Source organism: Chlamydotis macqueenii, chromosome 3, assembly GCF_036417535.1.
Source record: "Chlamydotis macqueenii isolate bChlMac1 chromosome 3, bChlMac1.mat, whole genome shotgun sequence".
Lineage (NCBI taxonomy): Eukaryota > Metazoa > Chordata > Aves > Otidiformes > Otididae > Chlamydotis > Chlamydotis macqueenii.
The window spans coordinates 69,802,617-69,826,063 of NC_141558.1; the positions used below are offsets into that span (position 1 = coordinate 69,802,617).

General features: G+C 41.8%; 1 protein-coding gene and 1 long non-coding RNA gene across 5 annotated transcripts in view; one reads left to right on the forward strand and one right to left on the reverse strand.

Annotated features, from left to right (window-relative positions):
* Positions 1-10,558, reverse strand: part of LOC147601287 (uncharacterized) — a 29,808-nt gene extending 19,250 nt beyond the window's left edge. For 2 of the 3 annotated variants that reach the window (XR_015258275.1, XR_015258277.1), the window contains exons 1-2: positions 10,375-10,558; positions 10,086-10,179 (exon numbers count right to left, since the gene is read on the reverse strand). This is a non-coding gene — a long non-coding RNA (uncharacterized LOC147601287). Of the gene's footprint in view, positions 1-10,085 lie in introns of all 3 variants that reach the window. The other variant, XR_015258274.1, reaches the window with a different exon arrangement.
* Positions 10,559-11,127: 569 nt separating this feature from the next.
* Positions 11,128-23,447, forward strand: part of FBXO11 (F-box protein 11) — a 74,862-nt gene continuing 62,542 nt past the window's right edge. The window contains exon 1 of one of the 2 annotated variants that reach the window (XM_086746017.1): positions 11,128-11,541. In XM_086746017.1, coding sequence (XP_086602143.1) covers positions 11,433-11,541 — 109 coding nt within the window. In that variant the 5' untranslated portion in view covers positions 11,128-11,432. The remainder of the gene's footprint in view (positions 11,542-23,447) is intronic. The other variant, XM_086746018.1, reaches the window with a different exon arrangement.

Here is a 23,447-nt window from a genome sequence, read left to right on the forward strand (position 1 = left end):
TATGGATTTTAGAAAAGGAAAGCAATAAATTAAGAATTTTCTTTTCTCCACCACTGTTTTTAGGTAAGACATCTGGCAGCTTGATAGTAATTAGAAGTACTTCACTCCGGAACATCTCTTTGCATGTTTTTTAGTCAAAACCCAAAAAAACACTGCTTCAGAGGGAGCTACAGTCTATATACAGACATTCATGTAAAGTGAGAAAAGTCTTTTGTATCAATTGAGGGGTAAAAGGGTTACTTGTACCCACTTATCCTGATATTTATTAAGTTTTAAAATGTAGAACGATCTGAATTTAAACCTTTTAGGACTTTTCCCCTTGACACGTGGAGGGATCTCAGATTGTTTCACTTCATTTAGTAGGGTTTAAGCCTTAAAAATTATGCATGTTTCACATCAGAGTCCAAACATTCTAGAAAGTATTTTAAAGACACTGCCAGCTAATTAAACAAATCCAGAAGCATCACATTCTAATCTATTTTACAGCAACGTGTGAAGTAACAGCAGTGGTCCTTTCAGTTGGTTTGCAATGCTGGAAGGGGGATTAGAGCACAGGTCACGCTACATGATCAGCTGCAGTCACGGGTAGGATGAACCTCTCGTCACGTCACAGCACCACACCTAGCAGAAGACGAGCTGAGAAGTTCAATGGCTGGTTCCTCCTTGGCAAGAACAAAGTCCCTCCAAAACCAGAACAACCTTCAGCCCTGAGCTATCAAAGTAATTGATCAACTTTCTTCTCTGCTTTACAACAGTCGCTCTTCCAGGCCACAACACGAGTGTCATCTTTTCACCTTTTTACAGGGAGAGGCACAAGGCAGCTTATGTGCATGAGAGAAAGGTTTACTGATTGGGCTTTATTAAGTTTTTGGCCAACAGAAATAATTGCTAAGTTTCATACTGAATTAATAGTAATATGACTTTTAGACAAAAGTAATTAGATTGCAGACAAATTAGGGATAAATATAATGCTAGTTGTATATCTCTCATACACTACAATAAGGAAAATATTTTTGGAATAAGGTCTGTATTTCAATTCAATTACCTTTGTCAAGTCAATTAGAATTACTCACTAACTGTAATACAAATATTTCCTCTTTGAGTGTGCTATAGTAATGGATATTTTTCCCCTTTTATCTCATGGTATGAGTGATGAACAGGATGATTCTAATTAAAACCAACGCAAAACATTCCATTCCCCAATCTTCATCTTTTTATGTTCCTCCACTGACTACTCTTCCACACCTCCAAGAAATTTGACTCATAAATCAGACTGCCACCTTCTTTCTCCCACACCTCACAGGTTGAGTGTGGAAATATTACGCATATATAGTCCAACAGTGTCTTGCAACAGAACGTGGTTAGCTGTCAAGATGCTCATGCAGGCTGTGGAAATCCTACGATTGTGATAGTTGGACCTCTCCTACCCAAACACGTTCAGAGCCATGCAAAATACCAGCACTGGGCTGGCAAAGCCCAGCACTGCCCAACATTGACTACTGCAACTAATGTCATCTTTGACCAGAGTTTATATAAAGAAAATTTTATTTTATGCTTTTCCTTCTTCTCAGATGTTTTCTGCATCACGTATCACTGAAAAAAAATGAAGTAAAATGCCCAACTCCATTTTTTCTTGTGAAAAAATATTATGCTAGTCCATACTGAAAGTGGTTCACGGAAGTAATGCTATCTACACAGATGTAAATTAAAAAAAAAAAAACCACCTCGCATCAAAACGTGTCTGGTTTTGCCAAGCAACATTACAAGACAAAGTCATCCATTTAATCACACACAGTAATAAGATCACCAGTTTGATAAAAAAGGAAGACAAAGATCAGCTATTAAGAAAAGAAGATTACAAAACAAATAATAAAGGTTGAACATTTATAAACTTCTAGAGCAACAACTGGACTACTTATCTCAAATACGCGCTTGCTGTGACTGTCAGCCCGTATACACAAAACAGCATAGACACATCACTTCCCTTTATTCCATTCCTAATAGGAAAATTCTGTAAAATATTAAACTAGTCTTGTCTTACTCAAGGTTTCCTTCTCACTTGAGCTAACTGAGACTTGAAAGTACATGATAATTTTGATTTTAAATTTTCCTTTTCTGCTTTGCTGTGAAGAAAGTCATAAAAACTTAAGCTGAGGAACAAGATGTAAGATTTTCAGTGACTCAGTAAATCTGAGTTTGTAGTACTGGACAAGAGGAAAAACAGACTTTAACATATTTAAGCCAGTTGTTTTGTAAGCTGTCCTTACAGAGAATATGCATTTACCTATACTATATAAATTTCTTCAAGGCCTAGATCACACTGGTGCTCATCACCAATCTTCAGTGGACAGGATTTTACAGTGCTGTTGATCTCATTTACACACACATTTTTCTGAATGGATGATCTCTTCTCCATCTCTGCTTGTCAACATAAAACTGATGAGATCCCGAGACATTACTTACAGGCAACTGAGAGAGAGAGAGAGAGAAAGAGAGAGCGAGCATTTTCCACAAACAGGACAGTTTTTCTATTTCAGTATATTTGGGTGAATTCCTGTTTTTATGTCCTTTGCATAATGAAAAGGTCATATATCTTTTGGTATTTATGTTCAAATGCTGGGTGACATATAGTCAAGACTAGAGAACACACACCTATAGGGCATATACCACGCACTCTGCTAAGGAAGCAATGCAAGCACTCAGTTCCCTTCAACTGCAAAATGCTTGAGTCTTCCAGAGATGCAACCTACCACTCCACGACTCACCTTGGCAAACACCCATCATCTCCAGATTACCAAGGTAGTGGCAAGTAAAGATTCAAGACTCCTTACAAAGATTGTCACCCTGAAAGCGAAACAAATCAAGATTCCACATGAAACAGCCTTTACTCAATGTTGGGGAGTCTCAAGATGGAGAGAGACCAAAAGACTATGCTTCAACCAGCAATGCCATAGTGAAAGGCATTGAGAACGGTATGTCTGGAGAATGAGAGAACTGACCTACTGAGGACAAGAGGGCAGAGTTCAGATGTCACCATAGAAACAGGTTCATTGGGGAGACAAAAAGTTCGCAACCAAGCCTTTGACTGATCTGATAAAGATGGCACAGGAAAACCTTCTACCTCTAGAATAACCTAGACTCAAAAGGAGATACCTGCAGCATGCTACCCTGAAAATCTGTTATATTTTGTCCATTATCCTTAGCAAAATACTTTGTTGTTGATTAGCTGACCCTATTGAGGTACAGGAATGTTTGCATGTAAAATGCAGTACACATAGGAGCAAAAGCTTCCCCACCATGTGGATAACTGAAAAAACCATGCAGCACTGGAGAAAGTCATCCATAGGTACTAACCTGCAAGACATTCCTTGCCATCTTATCTGCTGCTTGCCCTCAGCAGAAGTCCAAAGCTCCTTGAAGGCAACAACCAACATCACCACCACACGGCAAAGAAGAGAAATTAACTCAAAGTCATTGCGTAGCTTCAAGTCTATACTCAGTGTCATTCTGAGTCGGTCAACTTTTAAGTACATCCCGCCACCTGCTTAAATGGATAGCTCAATCAAGAAACATGTGGTGCTTCATCAGCAGCCCAAACAGATGCTACAGCAGAGCAGCTATGTCAGAGAGCATTCCAGTTAAATATACCTAATGAAAAGATGACTTACCCGAAGGCCCAGGGAAATGCTAAAGACATGCTTCCAGGATCACAGTAAGCCAATCTGTGTGCAGGCTTCCTTCACCACACAGGGGCCATCCCTTCCAACACTTCTCTGCGATAACACACACATGCTTGAAAAACAGCTGCGCTTTCAGCTGGATTAGTTTTCAGACGGATTACCTCCTTGATCTGCCTAACTGTGCTGCTGCATAAATGCTAGTTGACAGAACAGGGGCCAGGGTAGGAGCAGCAAAAAGACACCTGCGAGGAGCAGGATTGCTTCTTAATGGCAATAACAGCTTAGACCCTAACTGCAAAACACTCGTCAGGACATTCTAAAACCCTTTCTGAGGAAGCATCTTTCAGTCACAAAGATAACTAGACATTTTCCCCCCCCACTCAGAGAAGCCATGACTGGAAGATCCAATTGAGACGCAAGATTGACCAAAAAAAGGGACCTAGACTCTTCTCTTCTAGCTACCTAACCTAGAGAAGGAGCAAACTGGCAAGACATGCACATATGATGTGCTACACCTTTTTTTCTTCCTTGAGTGGGTTCATAGGAATTAATTTCACATTTCTATATTTAAAGAACTCCTCTGCAAAAAAGGATAGAGTCTTAGAGCAAGAAATTTAAAATGGCATTGTCTGCCAGGCAGCAAAGTGAAAAGTTGTAATATTCCTCATATTCTCCCTTTTTAGCATGAAGAAATTGTTCCCATTAGTAAACAAAATCAGTTGTTGGAAGGGTAAAATTGTCAGATAATACCAATAGCACCCACACCCACCTGCTCTCAAGATCTGAAGTGCAGACAATTGTACCACATGTATTCACGTGCTGATGGCGAGACTAGACATCTCAGTTTCTTTCTTGTCTCCTGGACTGAAAGAAGTCTCTTCTTTCTGTATGTAGATAGTGAATCCTATTTAAGAAGCACCTTTTGGATGCTCTACAATACTGCCAACAGTTTAACATGTTGAAAACTAGGACTAGGACTTTGGGTGCTCATTTAGCTGCTCATCATGAAGATGAAGCAAAGCGTCCTTAACTGCTCCTGCCACCCTAGGCCTGTCTTGGATAAGCATCAGGGAGCACAAGTGCTTTGTAAAAATGCAGAGCTTAGAATCCCATTGAGATATTTTTGGGGGAGAACTATCCCCCAAACCAACAAAAACTCTCTAAAGAAGCCATTTTTTTTTCATTGGTAGGTCTAAATCTGGAAGTGGGCCCTCATACAACCCCAGTCTCTTAGTATTAAATAATTGATTTTTCCAGTACCTCCAGTATTGGAGGTACTTCTTGTAAACCTCTCTTGTTTGACTCAATTAATTATGTTGAAAGATTTACTCAGGTTGTAACCTCTCCAAGGCAATAAACACAGACATACCCCATATTTGGGGGCAGGAAACCCCAGTTCTGAAGACAGAACTTGTCATATGCACGCATTGCTAATGAAATGAGCAAAACAAAAGTAGACTCCAAGAAATAAAAATTGAGTCCAATACAAATTTGAAACTAGAAACTAACAGCAAGATGTAGAGAAATTTCTTAAACCTGAGCCCTAGACTTGAAAGGAAAACTTGAATGAACAGCAACCACTGAGTCAAAGTATTATTTATCTCAGCATTGTAATAAGCGCCCAGACAGATCATTCAGGAGCATCATGCTATTTTGACAGGTCACCTGTAAAATTATGCAATTTATACCAAATATATTAATTTTAGCAACAACACTTTATCAGTTCACTCTCTGGAACATCTAAATTCAGTGCAACCCAGAGGACCAACCTGGGGGACTTCAGTAGAGAGCAGTGGGTGTCACTGGGAAAACAAGGTTGAAAATGCAAATTGGACGCTTGCAACAGTTTCACCTTCACATGCACCAGACATCATCCACTCCACCTCCTCAACATAAATTCCTGTCATTGACTGTAGGCTGGTCTGCATAGCAACATCTCTGTCCCAATGCTACCTTCAAATTGACATTCAGGCTTCAACTCTAGTATAAGCCGCTGCTCCTTTCACTCTGAGCCCCAGGCCTCTTACACTCCTAATCTCTAGCTAGGACTGAACACATTTTCTGAAAATTTCATTGACACAAAGGCAGCTATTGAGCCCATTTCCCACACACTCCCCTATACAGCACATCAAGCTGCACAAGTGAGCATGGTACCGAGCCCCACCGCAAGCCTGCTTCTGACTCTCAAGGGCCAGTAAGTTCGCCCCTGTGTGACAGCCTTGCCAGAGGCCAGCACCCAGGGCTCTGTGGCAGAGGCCCACAGGACCACCTTCCCATCCTGTGCCTCCCTCCTTGCTAGTAGCCCAACAATATAAAACTTGGTGCTTTTCCCACCAGCTGACATCCCTCAAATGGAAAGAGCTTCACACTCCCTCTCCCTCCCCTGCAAATACTCCCAAGAAAAACAAGAGGGCAGGTGACATTTATTACCTATCTGGGTATAAAATTCCTGCTAGTACAGTCAATAATAATTTAAAACTGAGACTCCATCTCTCCAGGACTTTTTTTCAGCAGTTACTTTTATTAAAAAAATTAATGAGAACTTAAGTACCATTCAGAATTCCACAGAGCTTTTGTGAGGGCAGAATCAAAATTAACAAGTTAGATAAACATACTTCAACAGCCATGTGACCTTACAGAAAACACCACACATTTCCCCACCTTGAGGTCTTTATTCTTTCTGCAGAAACCAGGTTGGTACAGCAACAGAAAACCTCCCAGACACAAACATTCACCCAGAAGGCAACCCACTAAGGTGAGCTAACATTAAGCTAGATCTCAGGAGACATGGATTCCAGGTAAACAGAGGAGACTTAAGTCTTTCTGTAAGAGAGCAAAGATTTACCTGCATTAGATGAGATGTAAAACACAACTAAGAGGAACTGAGGATCAGAGATATTGCAACAAAATAGCATTAAGGTTTGAGCTGCAGAGCAAGCAGGTTCAACCAGTTGTAGGTATTACTATTTTTGAAAGGCTCACTTTAAACTTATGAGAAACAACCCTCTAGGTTCAAAGAATTTAAAGTCAGTAGTCCACACTGGGTCAGTCCTAAATCTTCAATGCACCATTTAGTCCAAGGATATATTAACAGCTTATGAGATGGTTAGAAATAATAGGCAACAGTCTTACGCTTCTGAAAGCAGTAATGCGACACTGCGGAGAAAGCCTTAGATAAGGATTCCTGTACCCGGGGTTCTATTCCTGGCCCTGTTAATAGCCTGTAAATGCTCTTGGGCAAGTCATTTCAGCCCTTTTTGCTTCACTTCTGTCTGTAAGGAAAGGAATAGACATGTGGCTCCTTTGCAAAGCCATTTGAACCGATTAAAAAGCACACTAAAAACTGACTTTTTGTATTTCTTGTTCAAATCCAGGAGCTGTAGCTGAAGGTTCTGTGGTGGGCTTTGTGTAACAAACTGCAACAGTGCTCCCAAAATCTCTCTTGTTCCCTCACAAATATTAGGAAGCAAAAGCTAGAGAGAATACTGTGCATTTTCCACTTAACTGCAAACCAGTGATTTAGTGTTTGGGTTTTTTTTTTTCAATTTGCAGTTTCTGAACAATCTTTAAATAGAGCTTTAGGCTGTCATATACAAGTCCACAAGTTCTCACTTGTCTTTTGTGAACCCGTTAGAAGTAATCCACAGATAACCATTCATTGAAATCTATTATCCTAGACTTGTTTTGATCAACCGTTAAAGCAATACTCACATCCTCAGGGCAAGTAAAGATTGGAACAACTTACATGAATCTGTCCCACATTCAAAGCATTTCTAACAGTCTCTGAAGCAAGGCTTTCCAAGCTGCTAGTGGATATGTAAGTTAAGGGAATAAAACAGCAGTGATTCCTGCAGATCACTCTGCCCTGAATCAGCCTTGCTGATTTAACAGTTTACACTGCCCCACTCCCATTTTCCAGTCCTGCTCATTCTACAGTCCCACCATCTATAGTCTCTTGTCTGTTCTCTGCTGAGATTCTAAAAAAGGAATACTTAACTGTTCCATCATCTTGTTCAGACCTTCAAGTTGTTTTAACTTTATTCTTCACTTTAGAGCAAGTCAGCTGAATCAAAGTTGCTCTTCTGTCACCCTCACAAATAGGACACACTATATCAGTGTTTCCTTCGCTACAACTTGCACTACTTCTCTCTGTGAAGCTGCCTCATTAGCTACAAAGCTCTAACTATTCTATGTTAACACATAATTAACAAGTTACTATTATTATCCCTAAGCACTCTGTGGCATCCCTTCCTCCATGCAGGAAGGTGATCTCTTCAAAGCAGTGGCCAACTCTTCATGTACATACAGAGAACCAAATACCATTAATGTTTAAATACATTTGAAATTCAGTGCAGCTTAGAAGATGGTCTCATATGAGGGGCTAGCACCTAACAACTCTGCCCAAACCGCGTATGCTACAACTGCTCCAAGTAGACTCTTCACCCAGGTCTTAGCCCTTTCTGTTCACAATGTGAAGTTGTTCACAGGTCAACAGAAGGTGATTTGCGGCCAATGTAACCCATCTAGCAAGCATTTATTTTTAGACAATTATGCAAAAAAAAAGTATAGATTAGTTCCACTTCCCATTCCCCCTCTTCCCAATTTAAATACAGAAAAAGCTGTCTTGACAAAGACAAAGTTATCTTCCCAGTATGATTTGCAACCACATTAAGGAATACTTTATTAGCACATCATACAGTATGGTTTAAAGCATCTCCACAGCGGTCAATATAATTAAGCCTATTAGTCTGGATTTTCAGTGTCATTTTCATCATAGAACAGTGGTTTTCCTCTCAGAGGCTATACAGCAGCAACAGAGGGATGGGATGGCTAAGCATCAAATTGTAAAGATTGACCTGCAAAACTGAAATTATGATCATCAAATCCCAGTCATCACAAATCAGATAAGATAGACTTAGTTTTGTTATGAGAAGAGACAGAGTTCTAGTCAAAATTGTTTTGATGAGGTTTTCAGGCCTTCCAAAACACAGCCAAGAGTACTAGATGAGAGCACTAATTATTTCTCTACTCTATGCCTTGTAAGCTACCAGTGAATGCCTACAGATATCACTTTTTTTTGCACCAGTAATTTATTTAGTAATTTCATCAAGTTTGTCTTACTTAGCATACGAGGTTTTCATTGTATTAGTTTGGAGCATTTTTCACAAACTTCTACATGACCTTCTACATATTGCCCTCAATGCATTTTGGCCAAGTCAGCGAGACTACAATTGAACCGCTTAGACAGACTCACGTTTTTCCCCCATTTACAGTAAGTTTTGCCAGACTCCCACCATCACATTCCTAACATGAGTTACCACCCTAAGAAGCCAATTACAAAAAGCATTTTTTAGGCCAAGACATCATTGGGTTTCAAACGAGTTGAAGACCTTTGAAGAAAGTTTGCTCTGAATCAAGTTTTCAATAAAATGTGATTCTAATATCAGAAGCTTTAGATTCTTATGCACTTTAGGTGAAAACTAGCGTGTCATCCATCTTGACCCTAGAACAAGTTTTCAAAGACTCAGACAGAATACTAGAAGTTTGGAGTACACCAACATGGAGCAATTTCAGGTAACCTTGTGACACTAAGAATTCATTTGCTAGATCTTGGTGAAGAAACCGCAACTAGAATAGTTGAACAGAAATGCAGTTAAACTATTAAAATACCATATTTCAAAGATCATAGGTTTTAAATGATGTGAAAATCCTTAACCACAGCACAGTAAGCTCAGTACAGTTGCTGGGTATGGTTATTCTTCCCATTCAAAAGTTAAAATACAGTCTCACAATGCTGCTATCGGAAGAAAAAATATTTTTATGAAATGTACATGTAATTGTGTAGCTCTACTGAATGTTTAGTACACTAGCTTGGTAATTGTTATGACAGAAACTTGCCCCGAACAGGGTGACATTTATTCTCTTTCCCTATGAAGTTCTTTTCACAAGAGCTTAACTTTATTATTTCTTCCCCTACTATTAGAAAACATGGTAAGAATTACTTTTCTCAGGCATGGAAGACAATCCTCCACTGTTTCTCCAGTCATCCGTCAAGGCAACAAAATATTAAGTCTAAGAAATGCTCCTTAAAAGCTACTGTAAGGTTTCTCATACATTTATTTCTGGTCTGATATCAACTTAAAAGTACAATTTCACTGTCATTTACTTCAGAGGCACAAGCATAAACATTTTTAAAGCTTTTTTTTTTTAAAGCTAGCATTTTCTAAAGTTATACTATACCTTCATTTGTCAGCTTTGAACAAGCTCCTGCCTAATGTGTTTTTAATTACAGCCACTTATGTACACTTCATACCAGATAACACTTTCGCTTTTCAGGCACAGACATGGGCCCTGGTTCTGCAAACGTCAAGTGCTCAGTTTAAGCAGGACTATACATAAACCCACCTTTGCAGCATTACAAGTTGACTCCTTAGCAACTCTGCAGAGAGAAGATATCTTCTTAGTGCTTGGATTTGCCATCCATTTTATTAAGTGATTTCTGAAAAGGAAAAAAAAAAGCACAGCTAACTTCAATAATTTTTTTTTCTTGCTCTCAATCCACCAGCTGAGCGCCAACATGACAAATACAGTAAGGCAGGAGAAGCCTCACACACTGCCTGAACTGCCAGCCCAAGATAAATAGCATATTGTTGCATTAGCAGAAGGCAACGCAAACACGAGTGTACACACTGACCGAGGAATAAATACACTCCCTGAGTGAAAAAGTTGTCACCAAGCAGTCAGGAAACAGGGAGCCAGTGCGTGGAAACCGAAATAAGACGTCACCTCCAGCCCAAGCCGCCCCACGGCGAAGCCCACACCCATGGGGGGGTTACCAAGGCACACAGTACACACAACACTGCGGTTTCGGCAGCCGTTGCCAGCCTCCCCCCCCGCCCCACGCACGGTCCCGGCGGAGGGCGCTCGGACCCCCTCACGCCCCCTCTCCTGCTGCGCTGCCACGCGGCTGCGCACAGAGCTCCCCCTCGGGCTGCCCTCACAGAGCCCGGCCCGGGCCGCCGGCCTCAGGCGGATCCGGTGAGACGGGACGGGGCGGCGCGGCCCAGGCCGGCCGCGCGCCTGCGGCGGCGCTCGCCACCACCAGGGCCGGGCCTCGGCTCAGCCCCGCCATTACCGCTCCCGCCGCACGCCCGGCCCCAGCACAACCACCACCCCTTTGCGCCCGCCGCCCCGACCCTTATATCCCGCTCCGCCACCCCACCCCACGCCGCGCCGCTCGCGCGCCCGCCCCTCCCCACCCCGCGCCCCATAGAAGCGGCGCGGGGATTGGTCGCGCCGCCGCCAGTCGGCTGTGTGGGAGGCGGCGATTGGTGGAGCGCAGCCGCCCGCGGTTGCCTCCTCGCGAGTGTGTGTGTGTCTCTGGCAGTGTCAATGGCTCCTCCTGCCACGGAGCAGCGACGGGCTTGAGACGGGCAGGACCGCGGGGCTCCTTTAAGAGAGGGGGTTTTTCGGGGGGGCCGGGGAGGGGGGCCGCGGCGCGAACGTCCCCCACAGCCAGCGCTCGGGAGAGCCAGCGGCCGGCTGCTCCTCTGCCTCTTGAGCGAGCCGGCGAGGAGGCGGCAGCGGCGGGACCCGCGCCTGGAGACCCCCCCCCCCCGCCTTCTCCTCCTTCCCCGCTGCTGCGAGGCGGCCGCCCCGGGGCTCCCTCCTTTCCCCCCCTCCCCGACGAGGCACCGATTGCCGGAGGATCTTCCCCCCCCCTCCCCTCCCGCCACCCACACGACTCGGCAAATGAACTCGGTCCGAGCCGCCAACAGGAGACCCAGGCGAGTGTCCAGGCCGCGCCCGGTGCAGCAGCAGCAGGAGAGGAACAACGCCGCCGCCGCCGCCGGGGATCGGGGTAAGACAGGCGCCGCCGCGCCAAGCCAGGGCCTGCGCGAGGTTCCCCGGCGGCCTTGGGCCCCGCCGCGCCCGGCCGGGCACCGGCAGGAAAAGCCCAGGCTGCTTCACCCTTGGCTCCCGCTCAGGCCGCGCTTTGTTTGGCCTGGGCTCTGCCCCGGCTCGGGGCCGCCGGGCCCTGCTGCCGAGCGGGAGGGAGGCGGGGGCTCGGCCCCATTCCCGGCCGCGCTCCCACGCTCGCCTGGGGAGGGGGGGAATTGAAACGCCGGGGATCAATTCGGGACGGAAAGCGGCGATCCCCCCCGCCCCGTCCCCAGGAGCTGCGGGAAGGCGAGCCGCCTTCGCCCGAGGGAGCCGGTGCCTCCCTGCGGGGAGCGGCGGGCTGGGCCCCCGGGCCGGCGGAGGGGAGAGGTGGCGGGGGTAGGGGGTGGGGGGGGGAGCGGCGGCCGGGGCGGGGGGCGCCGGTGCTGGGCAACTTGCGCCGACACCTTGCCCTCTGCCGCTGGCGAAATGGTGTCCGGGGGCGGCGGCCCGGGTCGGGGCGAGCCTCCGCGGCCCGCCGCGCCGCGCAATGTTTGCTGCGCAGTTCGGCGGCCGGGCTTCGGTTACAGCGCTCGGCGGGGGGGCGCGGGCCGCGGCCGATCGGCCATTTATTTACTTCAGCCACACCGCCCCCCTCGCCCCCCCCACCCCCCTCCCGCCGCGGCACCCGGTGGCCCCGAGCCGGCCGGAACGGAACGGGGGCTCCAGCCCCCAGCCCTTCAGCCCTGTCCGACGCGTCCGGCCGGGGCCTAGTGTAAAAATGTTGACAATTTGGAGCTCATGGGGGAAAGCACCATTGTCTGAGGGGATGGAGAAGCAGCGGGGTGGGATTCCTCCCCTAATGGAGCCCGGAGCGGGGTCGCTGGTCCGGGGGGGTGGGGGGAGCGAGGGGTGGCGGCCCCTCGGCCCTGGCAGTGTCGCCCCGATGGTGGCTCTTGGGGGTGCGGGTGTGTGCGTGTGCTCCGTATGTGCAGGGTTGGTTTTTTTTTGTGGGTGGTTTTTTTTTTTTTTTTTTTTTTTTTTTTTTGAAGACGAGATGGGGGTGGGATTGGAGGAGACATTTTGCATGTCTTATCTGGTGGATTGGATTTTAATTTTTTATGCATTGGCTGTCACAACTCTGGAATGATAAAGGAGGCTGATCTGGGGTACAGTTTTAGATGTACAAATGTCTTTTAAATTAAAAAAAAAGCCTTCATTGTCATCTGAATGTCTTTTGTTTGAGTATCTAGGATATTACGTCGAGAACAAGGTATTTTAGCTACGGAGGTGCATCATGATAAATATTTTGGTGCGTTTTATGCAATCAGAACGTTTTAAGCAAATGAAGTAAAGAAAATTTAATCTGAGGAAGTATTTTTAATTCTCCATTCCTCCCCCCTTCCCCTCCCTCCCCTTCCTTCCCCCGCCTCCCCTCGCACACATTGGTCAGAGCAAAGAATGTTACCCAGACCAGATTGCTGTGTATATAACCAGAGGATGTGATGTCTTATGCCCAATTATGGGTCTTGTGTAAACCTTCCAAAATCTTCAGTAATTATGTAATTAAAATGACTTCTCTGGTATACTGACATTTAAAAAAAAAAAAAACCACACAACGAAAAGAACTTCCTCTTCTCTATGACATGCACTGAGGATTTTCATCATCGATGTTCCATGTGCAGAATATTGAATTTTTTAAGCCGCATAGTTTACTTTTTTCGTTTAAACAGATCAAAATACAGCTTCTAAAAGGCATCCAGAAAAGTGTGCTTATAGATTAAGTGCTGTCATTATTCAGTTTTACATTGGACTGCCTGTCTCGAACTGTTCATGTTATTAATTTGTTGAAGATACAGGCAGAAACTTTTTCTGTTAAAATATGAGGCTGCAATTTATTTGTATTACTCTGATGTTTCATGGAGCTCAACATTCACCTTTTTTTTTTCTTTCTTTTTTTTTTTTTTACATTGTTCATTGCTGTTTACCATTCAGCGGTGATAAAATTATAACAAAAGCAGGTTCCATAGTTTGCTGAAATTATTGTTCCGTATGGATCACTGGTAGCTTTTTCCTTGTGTTTTTGAAGGTCAGTTGTGCTAGGTCTGACTTGCCCAAAAAAGTATCAACAGCATTAGGGTCTTTTGTTATTACTGTTACGTCAACATTTGAAGTGTCTCTAGTGCGGTTCCTATTCCTGTCTCAGAACTTGCAAGGTCTGATCCACTATCTCAGGAAGCTAATGCCAGTTTTACCTGTGACTTCGATCACTTTGTGCAGGGCTGTTACTGTAAAGGATGATGTATAATGCTACTAAATTATAAGCCAATATGCTAGGGTTAGAAGACTATACTGCACAAGTCAGTGGTGACTTTTTTAATCTTTTTGCCCAGGCAATGTAGGTCATCTTGAAAAAGGCTGTACAAAAGAAGCAGTGTAAGTTATTAGGAAAGGGTTTCTATTAAACTCAGATTTAAATTTGTTTTAAAAAATTGTTATATGTGAGTGCAGCTATGATTAGATGAAAGTTATCTTCTGTTATTAATAATTTCTGTCCTCCTTCATATTATAGCACAATATTTGTAAGTACAAATATCACAGAACAGAGTTGATAATGTAGCACCCAGTTAATCTTTGGAACTTCTTGTTGCTTCATATCATTGAAGTAGATTGCTTAGTAAAATGTGTACTAGGTCTTGAGGTTTATTTGTTATTTAATGCTGCATAAGTAGAAAGTGTTCTGCAACTGTATAACAGCTGTTACGTTTTTACCACTGGGTAAAAATCAAGTTTTGACTCTTATTACTAATAAATAGATGAAAAAAATTCCGTTTCTAAAAATTCTTCATTGAAGGTTTCTTGTAAAGGTTTAAAAATCATACAAAGCTGTGTTTTATACTGTGAAGTGTTTCTTATTTCATTGTACTTTATATATGTAGTATGAATAGATCCAGTAAGTGCATAATCATGCTTTATGATGTATTGATAAACAGTGATTGTGTTACCTGTATTCTGATTAGTGGGGAAGGGAGATCATTAATGATTTCAGATAACAAAATTTTCTCCCCAAAACTGACTGTGTTATACAGCCGAGATAGGATGCCATCAGGATATACTTCCCAAGATGTCTTGCCTTATGTTCTGCTGTTCACACCTCCCTCCATCTAAATTAGCCACTCTGGCTACACTATGCTCCTTCTGTTTTACCTTCTCCCTCCTGATCTCCCCAGTTAGCAGTGCAGTTACCAGTGGTTTGTTCCATGGGTTTGGAATTCTGCGTAGAGGATACAGAATACATGGGTTCTTTCATTTTCTTTAGGACAGTGGGCTGCCCAAAAGGAAATCTGGACAGGGTAATGCCTGTGTTTAAATATTCCTATATTCCTATGTTTGCTTATAGTGCTTTTTTTTTTTTTTTTTTTTCCTTTAGGATATAGTTTTGAATACAGTTTTAGGAATAAGATAAGGTTAGACACGTAAAAAAAAAAAATGCTGTCCTGAATGCAGCTAAAAACTGTCAACCTCAGAGCTATCACGTAATAATTTTTTTTCTCATTTTTATTCTTCTCAAAATAATAACTACATTAGTGCATATGTGCTTCTTTACAACATCAGTACATTACTGGATATGCTACTACTGACTTTCTGAGCTTTATGTCCATTATTAAGTGCTTTTAGGATTGGATTTTGTGTACTGTAAAGTACCAAATGTGTAGCACCATGGCAGCTGCGTCTGCCACAATCCTGCGCGTTCCTTTTACGTGGTAGCGGTGTCCATGTGACACGGCAGTGAGCTGGCTCCGGAGCTGCCTGCGCCAAATGCTAACTGCTTTTTTTTTTTTTTTCCCAGGTTGATTTTTTGGCACAAGTACCGGTACAAGGGAAGGGATAACACTGAATGCTTGTGGGTGTGGTGGGACTGTGGCAGCTCCAATTTAGCTTGGCTTAAGCTGGGTCAATACTTTTGGAGTTGGTGCATATTTAATACATGCAGCCTGTAAACCTACCTTGCAAGTTTGCTTCCCCCCTTCCCCCAATCTATTTTCCAAAGAAAACAAGACTTACACGCCCATACAGTCTGTCTGTCTGTCACTCTGCAGCTTCTGAACTTGTTAGCTCTTTTCAACCAGATTTGACAAAGGAGTGTAAAGTTCTTAAGCTTTGTGGAAATTATTGGCTGGGCAGAGGAAGGAGACAATGAGGGAAAGACGTTTGTAACTTACCCTCTCTCTCCATGCCAAGAAGCAGCAACCAGCTGGCCTGTCAGCATACAAGGTAATTGAATTAGTTATTTGTCTGTATAGGGGACATGAGAGCTTGAGATACTGGGAGAAAGAGTAGGTTAGGCTGCATAAGACACAAACATGTAGAAACTAAGCTCCAGTAGATTTCTTGCTCACAAAGTTGAATTTTGTTACATTGAGATAAATATCTCAGTAATGTTAAGGAGTCTTTATTTGGCCCTATTTCAAGTGCATGTGTGTAAGCATGTATGTGATTTTTTTTTTTTTTTTAAATACATGCACCAAAAGGCTTATATTGATGTGTGCTGGGCTGTAACAGTAACTGAATTAAATTACTCTTATTCTGAAGCAAGTGCCCAGACTTGCATCAAAATAACTAAATTGGTTTCAGTTTTTGTAGGATCATCCCTTAAGGCAAGAAGTCAAGAAGTCAGGCATGAGTTGCTCCAGGTGGAAAGAAATCTAATTCAGGCTTTTCTGTATTCTTTAAAAGAGAGTCCTAGGCTGGGAAAAGACGTATTTACATATAGATATGTAATCCTTGTTTCTGCAATGAAAATGTTCCAAGGTCTAGCTTAGAGATGGAAGTTTAGAATCTATAAACTTGGTACTTCAAGTACAACTTCTGTTTTTTGAAGCATGATTCTGCATCATGAGTACAAAGAAGTGTCTGCGTACCTCTGTTGTCCTACATGAAGGACAAATGCCTAAATTGATGCTAAAGCTTTCTATTTGATTTGGAGAAATCAAAATCAAGTATATTTGTTCTTGGTATACACTGCAGAGTTCACTGCCCACAGTTTTGGTATATTTTGGTCATTTGTATGACTATTAACATCTGTTACAGTTTTCCAGAAATACCAGATCTTTTAAAATTTAGTTTATGTGTTACAAAAACTTTGCACCCTATGGTATAAGTAAAGAGGTAATGAAGTCTCCTACATAAGTCTATTTGATATCTTTCTGCTTTGGGGGAATGTTACGGTCTGTACTCCCCTCCTGCTCTGATGCTTCCTGGGAGAATCACAGTTGTGGGATAGACCAAAGCTCTCCAACGTTTGTCAGGCTTTTGCTGCAGATGTGCAGGGCATTAAGCATAATAAATATCATGTGCACTGGATATGGAGGGTTTAATGTATATACCTGGAATTGAAGCACTGTGAGTGCTTTGTCAGCCCAGCAGCTGCCTAGGAACGTCAGGCTTACAGCTTGCTTTACATCGGCAGTTTCCTCACCAGCGTGGTAAATCTGGTGCCCAGCAAGTGCTGAATTTGCAGTGCCTGTGCAGTGACTGCTGTGCCTGTGTGTTTATTCGGCGCGTTAAGCACACTTACTGTGCACACGCACAGCCATACAATCGGGGGGACTGGGTGGGAGCCGGAAGAGGCTGCTACTGCAGTGAGGACAACTCCTTTGGCCCACTCTCCACTGCGGGTTGCTTCAGTAAAGAGAGTGAGTGTGCACCAGGTGTATTGTAATGTAAGTCACCTGTGGCAGTGCTTAAACTTCCTTTTACAGCTCGTAGCTGTGAGCTTTTTGGTCTGTTAGGATGAGGAGGTACTGTACTTCTCTAAGATTTCTAAATTGTGCTGATTGAATATATTTAGCCTTATATATTATAGCAGATGGTGTAGGAAAAGTAAATCAGAATTCTGTAATGAGCGGACAATAAAAGCAAAGAAGAGATGAGAACATGACTGAATTAACAGGAATTGAGAAAATGAAAGGTTTGTTCAGTTGACTTTGTTGTCACCTAATCCTCTGGTGTTTTCTGGTTGTTAAGTACTACTGTTTGTTTCTTGCTTGTGTGATGTTTCTCTGTTGAGCACTTGAATAGGATGGGAAGCGTACTTGGTGATTTTCATTGTCATTATGGTACTAAACTGTAGTATTTGAGTATAGCCTAGGATTTTAGTCTGAGTCCTTCAGTTCTTGCTGACATGGGAGGGGAAGCAAACTAAAACATACAGTGAAATTACAGAACATCTATGAAAATTCTGCTTTTATAATATATTGCTACTTTTAAAATAGACTTTTAAATTCTTGTAAAAGAGGAGAGCAAGATCTAGATGTAGATTCTAAAGTAAAGAAGACATTCCAGAGGAATCTCCTATCATTCAAACTGTACTTCCTATTAGATAGCTTAGTGAACTCTTTTGAGGTCATTAAAATCTTTGAATCTGTAATACTTCTTAAAAGATAACCTGCGTAGCGGTTATTGTGGTTCTTCTCAATAAGTTAAGTTTTGCTGGTTATGCTGCTGCCTGCTCTTAGAATGTTGCTCTTCCATACGTAGAAGCCAGGAGGATACAGACAAGCAACAAGTGAACACTTAAAAAACATACAGTTCTTTCAGCAGGCTTTTAGGGGCTATTTTTTACGCTCTCCTCTGAGAGACTTCCTTTAGCTACCTTTTGACAAGATAACTAAGTAATTTTAGAGCCTGGTTGCTAGAGGAAGGGATCATCCCATTATTCCTTCTTCTAGCTCCGTGTTCTTATCCTCTGCCTTGCATCAGCACTTGTAGCTCCTTGAACCAGATTGCCACGGAAACTGAGCCTACAAAACACCCTGAATAGTTATCTGGTGGTTTAGCTCTTTGAACTAACTGCAGAGTTTGAGTGTGTAAGAGAAGTGGTGGAGGAAGGAAGTGGGACTGCCCCTCATCCTCACATTGTCAGATCACTTTAGCCATCATGTAAGCCTGGAGAGAGGAGCTGTTGAAATGCTGCTGTGGCTCTGTTCTATGATACATACGATGAAACTTACTGTTCGTTGTAGCAGAAACCTGCAGTTTCCACTCCATTGCCAAGTTTGTCAGGTCCCTCCCTTCCAGGAGCTCGCACTGCTGCATGGTTGTTTTCTGTGTTTAACAGAAACAAACATTGTCTCTGAGGCGCCTCGGTTTATTTCTGTTAAGCAGCTATATTTTCTTGATTCTACTTAGTTTATTCAGCAAAAGTATATAGAGATATCATTTCAGTACATACCGGATATTAGTAATATTCCAATATCAAAATAATAGTAGTGTTTATCTTCTTGCGCAACTGGTTCTGTGTTCCAAAAAACTGATTCCGCTGTGAATGCGAGTCTAGTGTTGATAGAGTATATAAAGTGTTTCCTCAGTTTTTCTGTCGTGCTTGACTTCCTTGAGCTTGGCAGGTGTTTGGATTAGGGTTGTCTGTTTGATGTTTTTTGCAATTAGTCAAAACTGATTTTAAAAATTACTAAACCTCTTATCAGACATTGCTCTTGGGCTGGGAAGATACTAGAGGTGAACAGTAGGAGTACATGTGGGTTATTCTAGCTGTAGGCCCCTGGAAGGATAGTCCTCCTTATGTTCCAGAGCCTTCTTTAGTTCTTAGCTCCCGAACATAGCATAAAGGAACAAGCACTCCTGGGAATGAGGTTGGGAAGCTAAAGGTTGGGTTTTGTCCTACTGTGAATTGCCATTACAAGGCAAAATTAACAACCGTACTTGGAATTATTACACTTGCTTTAAATAACCACTGTCCAGACCAGCAGAAGAGCTTAATTTGCAGTCTCATGGTCGTCATACTATGTGTATGCTTTTATACCAAGACGCTGGTTAGCATGAATAGGTCATGTTACAGTAACTATTTCCTTTTGGTAATCCCAGTTTGTAGTGTTTGGAAACATCCTGTTTGCCTTAAGGGCTCTGATTTGTGGGTTCTCTTCTCTTACTTCTTTTCAGCTAATACATCTAGAAGCAAAGGTTCAAGGGTTTAGCCTCTTGCTTTCTGAATAGGGATGAGTTGTAGCTCTACAGCCGGCCTAAATTTCAAGCTACCTTTGTTATTTGGATATGTTATTGTAGGATGACAGGTTACCGTATGTCAGCTGATCTGTGGTATCTGATTCACAGTAATTGTTCATGTGTATGGTCTTAGCCTGTGGCAAATGGAAGGTAATTTGAGTTAGCTTGACCCTCTTTCATTATGCTCTTTCAAGGCACTCCCTTCTCCACGTGGATTGTCAGACCTGCTGGGGTACCTTGGCTAAAACAATAATGCAGTTTCTGTCCCCAAGCTAGTTTGGGTGTATCTGTACAACAGTAAGTTGAGGACTTCACCACAGTTTCCTGTATTGTTGCTGTTTTAAGACCATACCTTGCTGAAGGAGTGAATACCACAAAGATGCTACTCTGAAAATCAGTCAGATATTATAATTACCAGCCATGTTTTTCTTTAGCAAAACTTAGAAAAGCTTTATTAGTACATTTTAAAACACCACGAATAAGTAGTTAATTTCACAGTATCCTGGTATCCTTCTTTCTTGTTTTTAAAGAAGTAGGTTTTACTTTGAGTTGTTTCAGAAGATGCCTGGTAATTGAAATCAGTCATTCTAACACTGCATAATGCTTTTGGATGCTGCAGTTCAAAGCCGACTGAAATCCTGGGATAGCTGAAAGATTCCCGTTAACCACAAATAGCACTTGAATTTGATCTGAAATGACACGAAAGGTAAAACAATTGATTTTCTTTTTAGTGCTCAGTTCTTATTTGAAATTTGATTTTGCAGCAGTAGATACATAGCTATCCAGTCTAGTTCATCAATAATTATTAAAAATCTAAAATACTGCTTAAATGCATATGTAAAAATACTTTTCAGTAGTCAGATATTGCCACCCTGTCTTACTGCCTTGCTGAATTTCTAAGGCTACCAAAGAGAGCAACTCAGAACTGCCTCTTGAATCTACCTTATTTCTCCTAATCTGTGGGAGAAGTCTGGTTAGTTAATTACTGCACTACTGATCCTATGTGTACATGACAAATAAATAAAGCTTCCTTTCCGTTTTTCATTCTCATTTGGCCAATGAGAATTTTTTAGGAAGTACTGGATAAAATTTACAGTTACCAAGCTTCTTGTACTTGGGAAAGTAAATGGAAAAGTGTGGGTTTTGTGTGTGGGGTTTTTTTTGTTTGTTTGTTTGTGGTTGTTTTTTTTTTTTTTTTTTACTTGGAATTCAGTCTTCTTGCAACATAGGCCTTGGTGCAGACTTGCTATACTCCTCTGAGAAATATAGTTATGAAAGTTTGTCAGCATACCTTTAGAGAACATGTTATGCTGCAGAAACATAGGAGAACGGCTGATTTTAATAATTTTTCTAAGAGCTGAGGACAAAATGGGTGCTTTTTGGCTAGTTAAGTCTTTCCTGACTATTGGGAAAGCAAGAGACCACAAAGGTGATGCAAATACTGTTGGGTCATTAATTTAAATTGTGTGTAGTAGCTGTTCAAATTAATGTTTGCTGTTTCTTTAAGTTGTTACTGTCTTGAAGGAGGAAGGACAGCAACTTTGTTTAGATGGTAGTTGTATTAGCCTTTGGCAAGATGTGACATTTCACCTTTCTCTGAAGATGGTAAGAGATGTGGCAGTCTTTTTTTTTTTGGCTGAAAGGTTCTACCTCTTCACCTTCTTTGACAGCCATTGAAGATCAGTTATTCAAAATAAACCAGAGTTTACTCTGGAATTTCACTTGTTCCATTTTGACCTGTATTGACTGCAACTGCCCAAGTCAAAATAATGGATAGGGACAGGAGATAGCTGAGCTCCATCCTTTATGACTTTGGAAGTTGCAAGACTGAAGGTCTAGGGTTATTGCATTGTGTGAGAATAAGCAGTGGGTTTTCCGTCACAGGAGAACCACTTTATTCAGATCCATTTGGAGCTTCCTCTCTGTCTCCATTTTTAACTCTCTGCAAAACGATGTAGTAACCAAGCCTCTAAGGCATATGCTTCAGATCATTGTTGAGAACCTCCTTCAACACAAGTTGTGCAGTCATTTGGCTAGCTAAGCATCAGTGGGAAGGCAGGAGAGAAATGCTTTGGGCTACTGTTGCTGTCTAGATGATTAGAAGAAGAATGGGTGTGGCTGTGATAATGGGTTCAGGTGGCTGTTGATAACAAGTTTAAATCTTTTCATATCTTGCCAGATTTCTTAGCAGCAGCTGCTCATTGATCATCAGCTTGTGATCAATAATCTGCTGATACACTTGACAGTATCAGTACGGATGCTTGCTGTTGTCAAATTTTACCTTAAATTAAAAGGCTCAAGTAACTGAAAAAGGCATACCTACGTAGGTTTAGTGGGTGTCCAATGAAGCTCTGTTCTGAAGATAAAAGACAAAATGGGAAATACAGCATCACATGTACATGTACTCCGATGACTAAGAGATGTTTGAACATCTGAGCTTGTTAACATTAGAAGTATTAATAAACACTTGAACACATAAAAATGCTTTCTGACAGCTCTGTCTCACCTAAACATTTTTTTTTCTTTTTTTAAAGCCAGAGGAGAAGAGTTGAAATTCTTCTGATTTTCAGTTATAGATGACATAACCTTAATGTGTAAATTTAAAGGAAAATAAACTGGTCATGCTAATGTTGAAACAAGCACTTTATCTTTCAGAGGCTTCTTGCTTTAGTATACCTGTTAGCTGTAGTTTCCATAATTGAGCTGAAAATAAAAGGTGAGTATAAAGGAAATGTTAACTTATTTGTAAATGTGTCAGTAATGTGTGAAAAAGAAGAATGGAAAACTAATTTGAAACAATATTTTATTTGAATTTTCAATATTGATATGTGGTAGTCCATTCTAAGATCAGTTTTCACGTTCACTTCATTGATTTTTCAGCCTATGTTTTTCTGGATAACTTTTTCAAGAAACTGAAGATTTGAGCGTGCACTCTGCTGTGGGTTGCTCTTATGCTGATTAATACAGTGGAAGTTAAAAATAGGTAGTGTGTGGAAAAATAATAATTTTTAACTTCTGTATTTGAAAGGCCTACCAAGCAATACCTACCATTCACTGATGCTGTGAGAGTGGATTCATTGCCATCTTCTTGGGTAAATCCCAGCAGTCTGACTGCATAGTTTGTTTCATTGGTTTCAGTCATCTTAATGACCAAGACCACAAAGAGTGCTATGAGCTGATAATATATATATTTTTTTTTTGTGTAAGATTTAGAAATGGTATACTATCAGGTGAAATCAAGAACAATACCTGAAACATTGAGCATGCTGAAATCCTAGTGAGTTGGGCACAGTGATTTTCAGATTAAATATACATAAATATATAGTATAAAGTAAATTATACTTTGGGTACCACCCCGTTGTTTCTTCTTTACCAGCAAGGTTGAAACTCCAGTGTTCTGCTGTATTACCACTATTAGCAAACAGTCTGTTGAAGTGATACTGTAATGGCCAGGGAAGGCAGAAATTTACAACTGTTTTTGTTGCTTGAATGGTGGAAATAATTACCGCTTAAATAATGAGCAAGTTTTAAACAGTAAGAAGAACTAAAGTGTTCTGGTTTAGTGTCTGTGATGTTTTTGATGCAGATGTAGTCACTAAAATGATGTGTGTTACTGTGTTTTAAACATTCACTATTATTTTTTTCCTAAAACTTGTGTGTGTAGTCCTGTTTGCAGAAAGCTTGCAATTTCAGTAATATAAATACTATGTATGCATTATGATGCTTGAGCCTGATTGAGTTTTTCTTTGTAAGATTTTTATTGTCTTTTCTCCCAAATTATGTAGTAGTGCAGAAGTGACTGAATACATTACAGAAAATTAATTTTACTTTCTCTAGTTCATTAAATCCCAAATATGGTTTGAG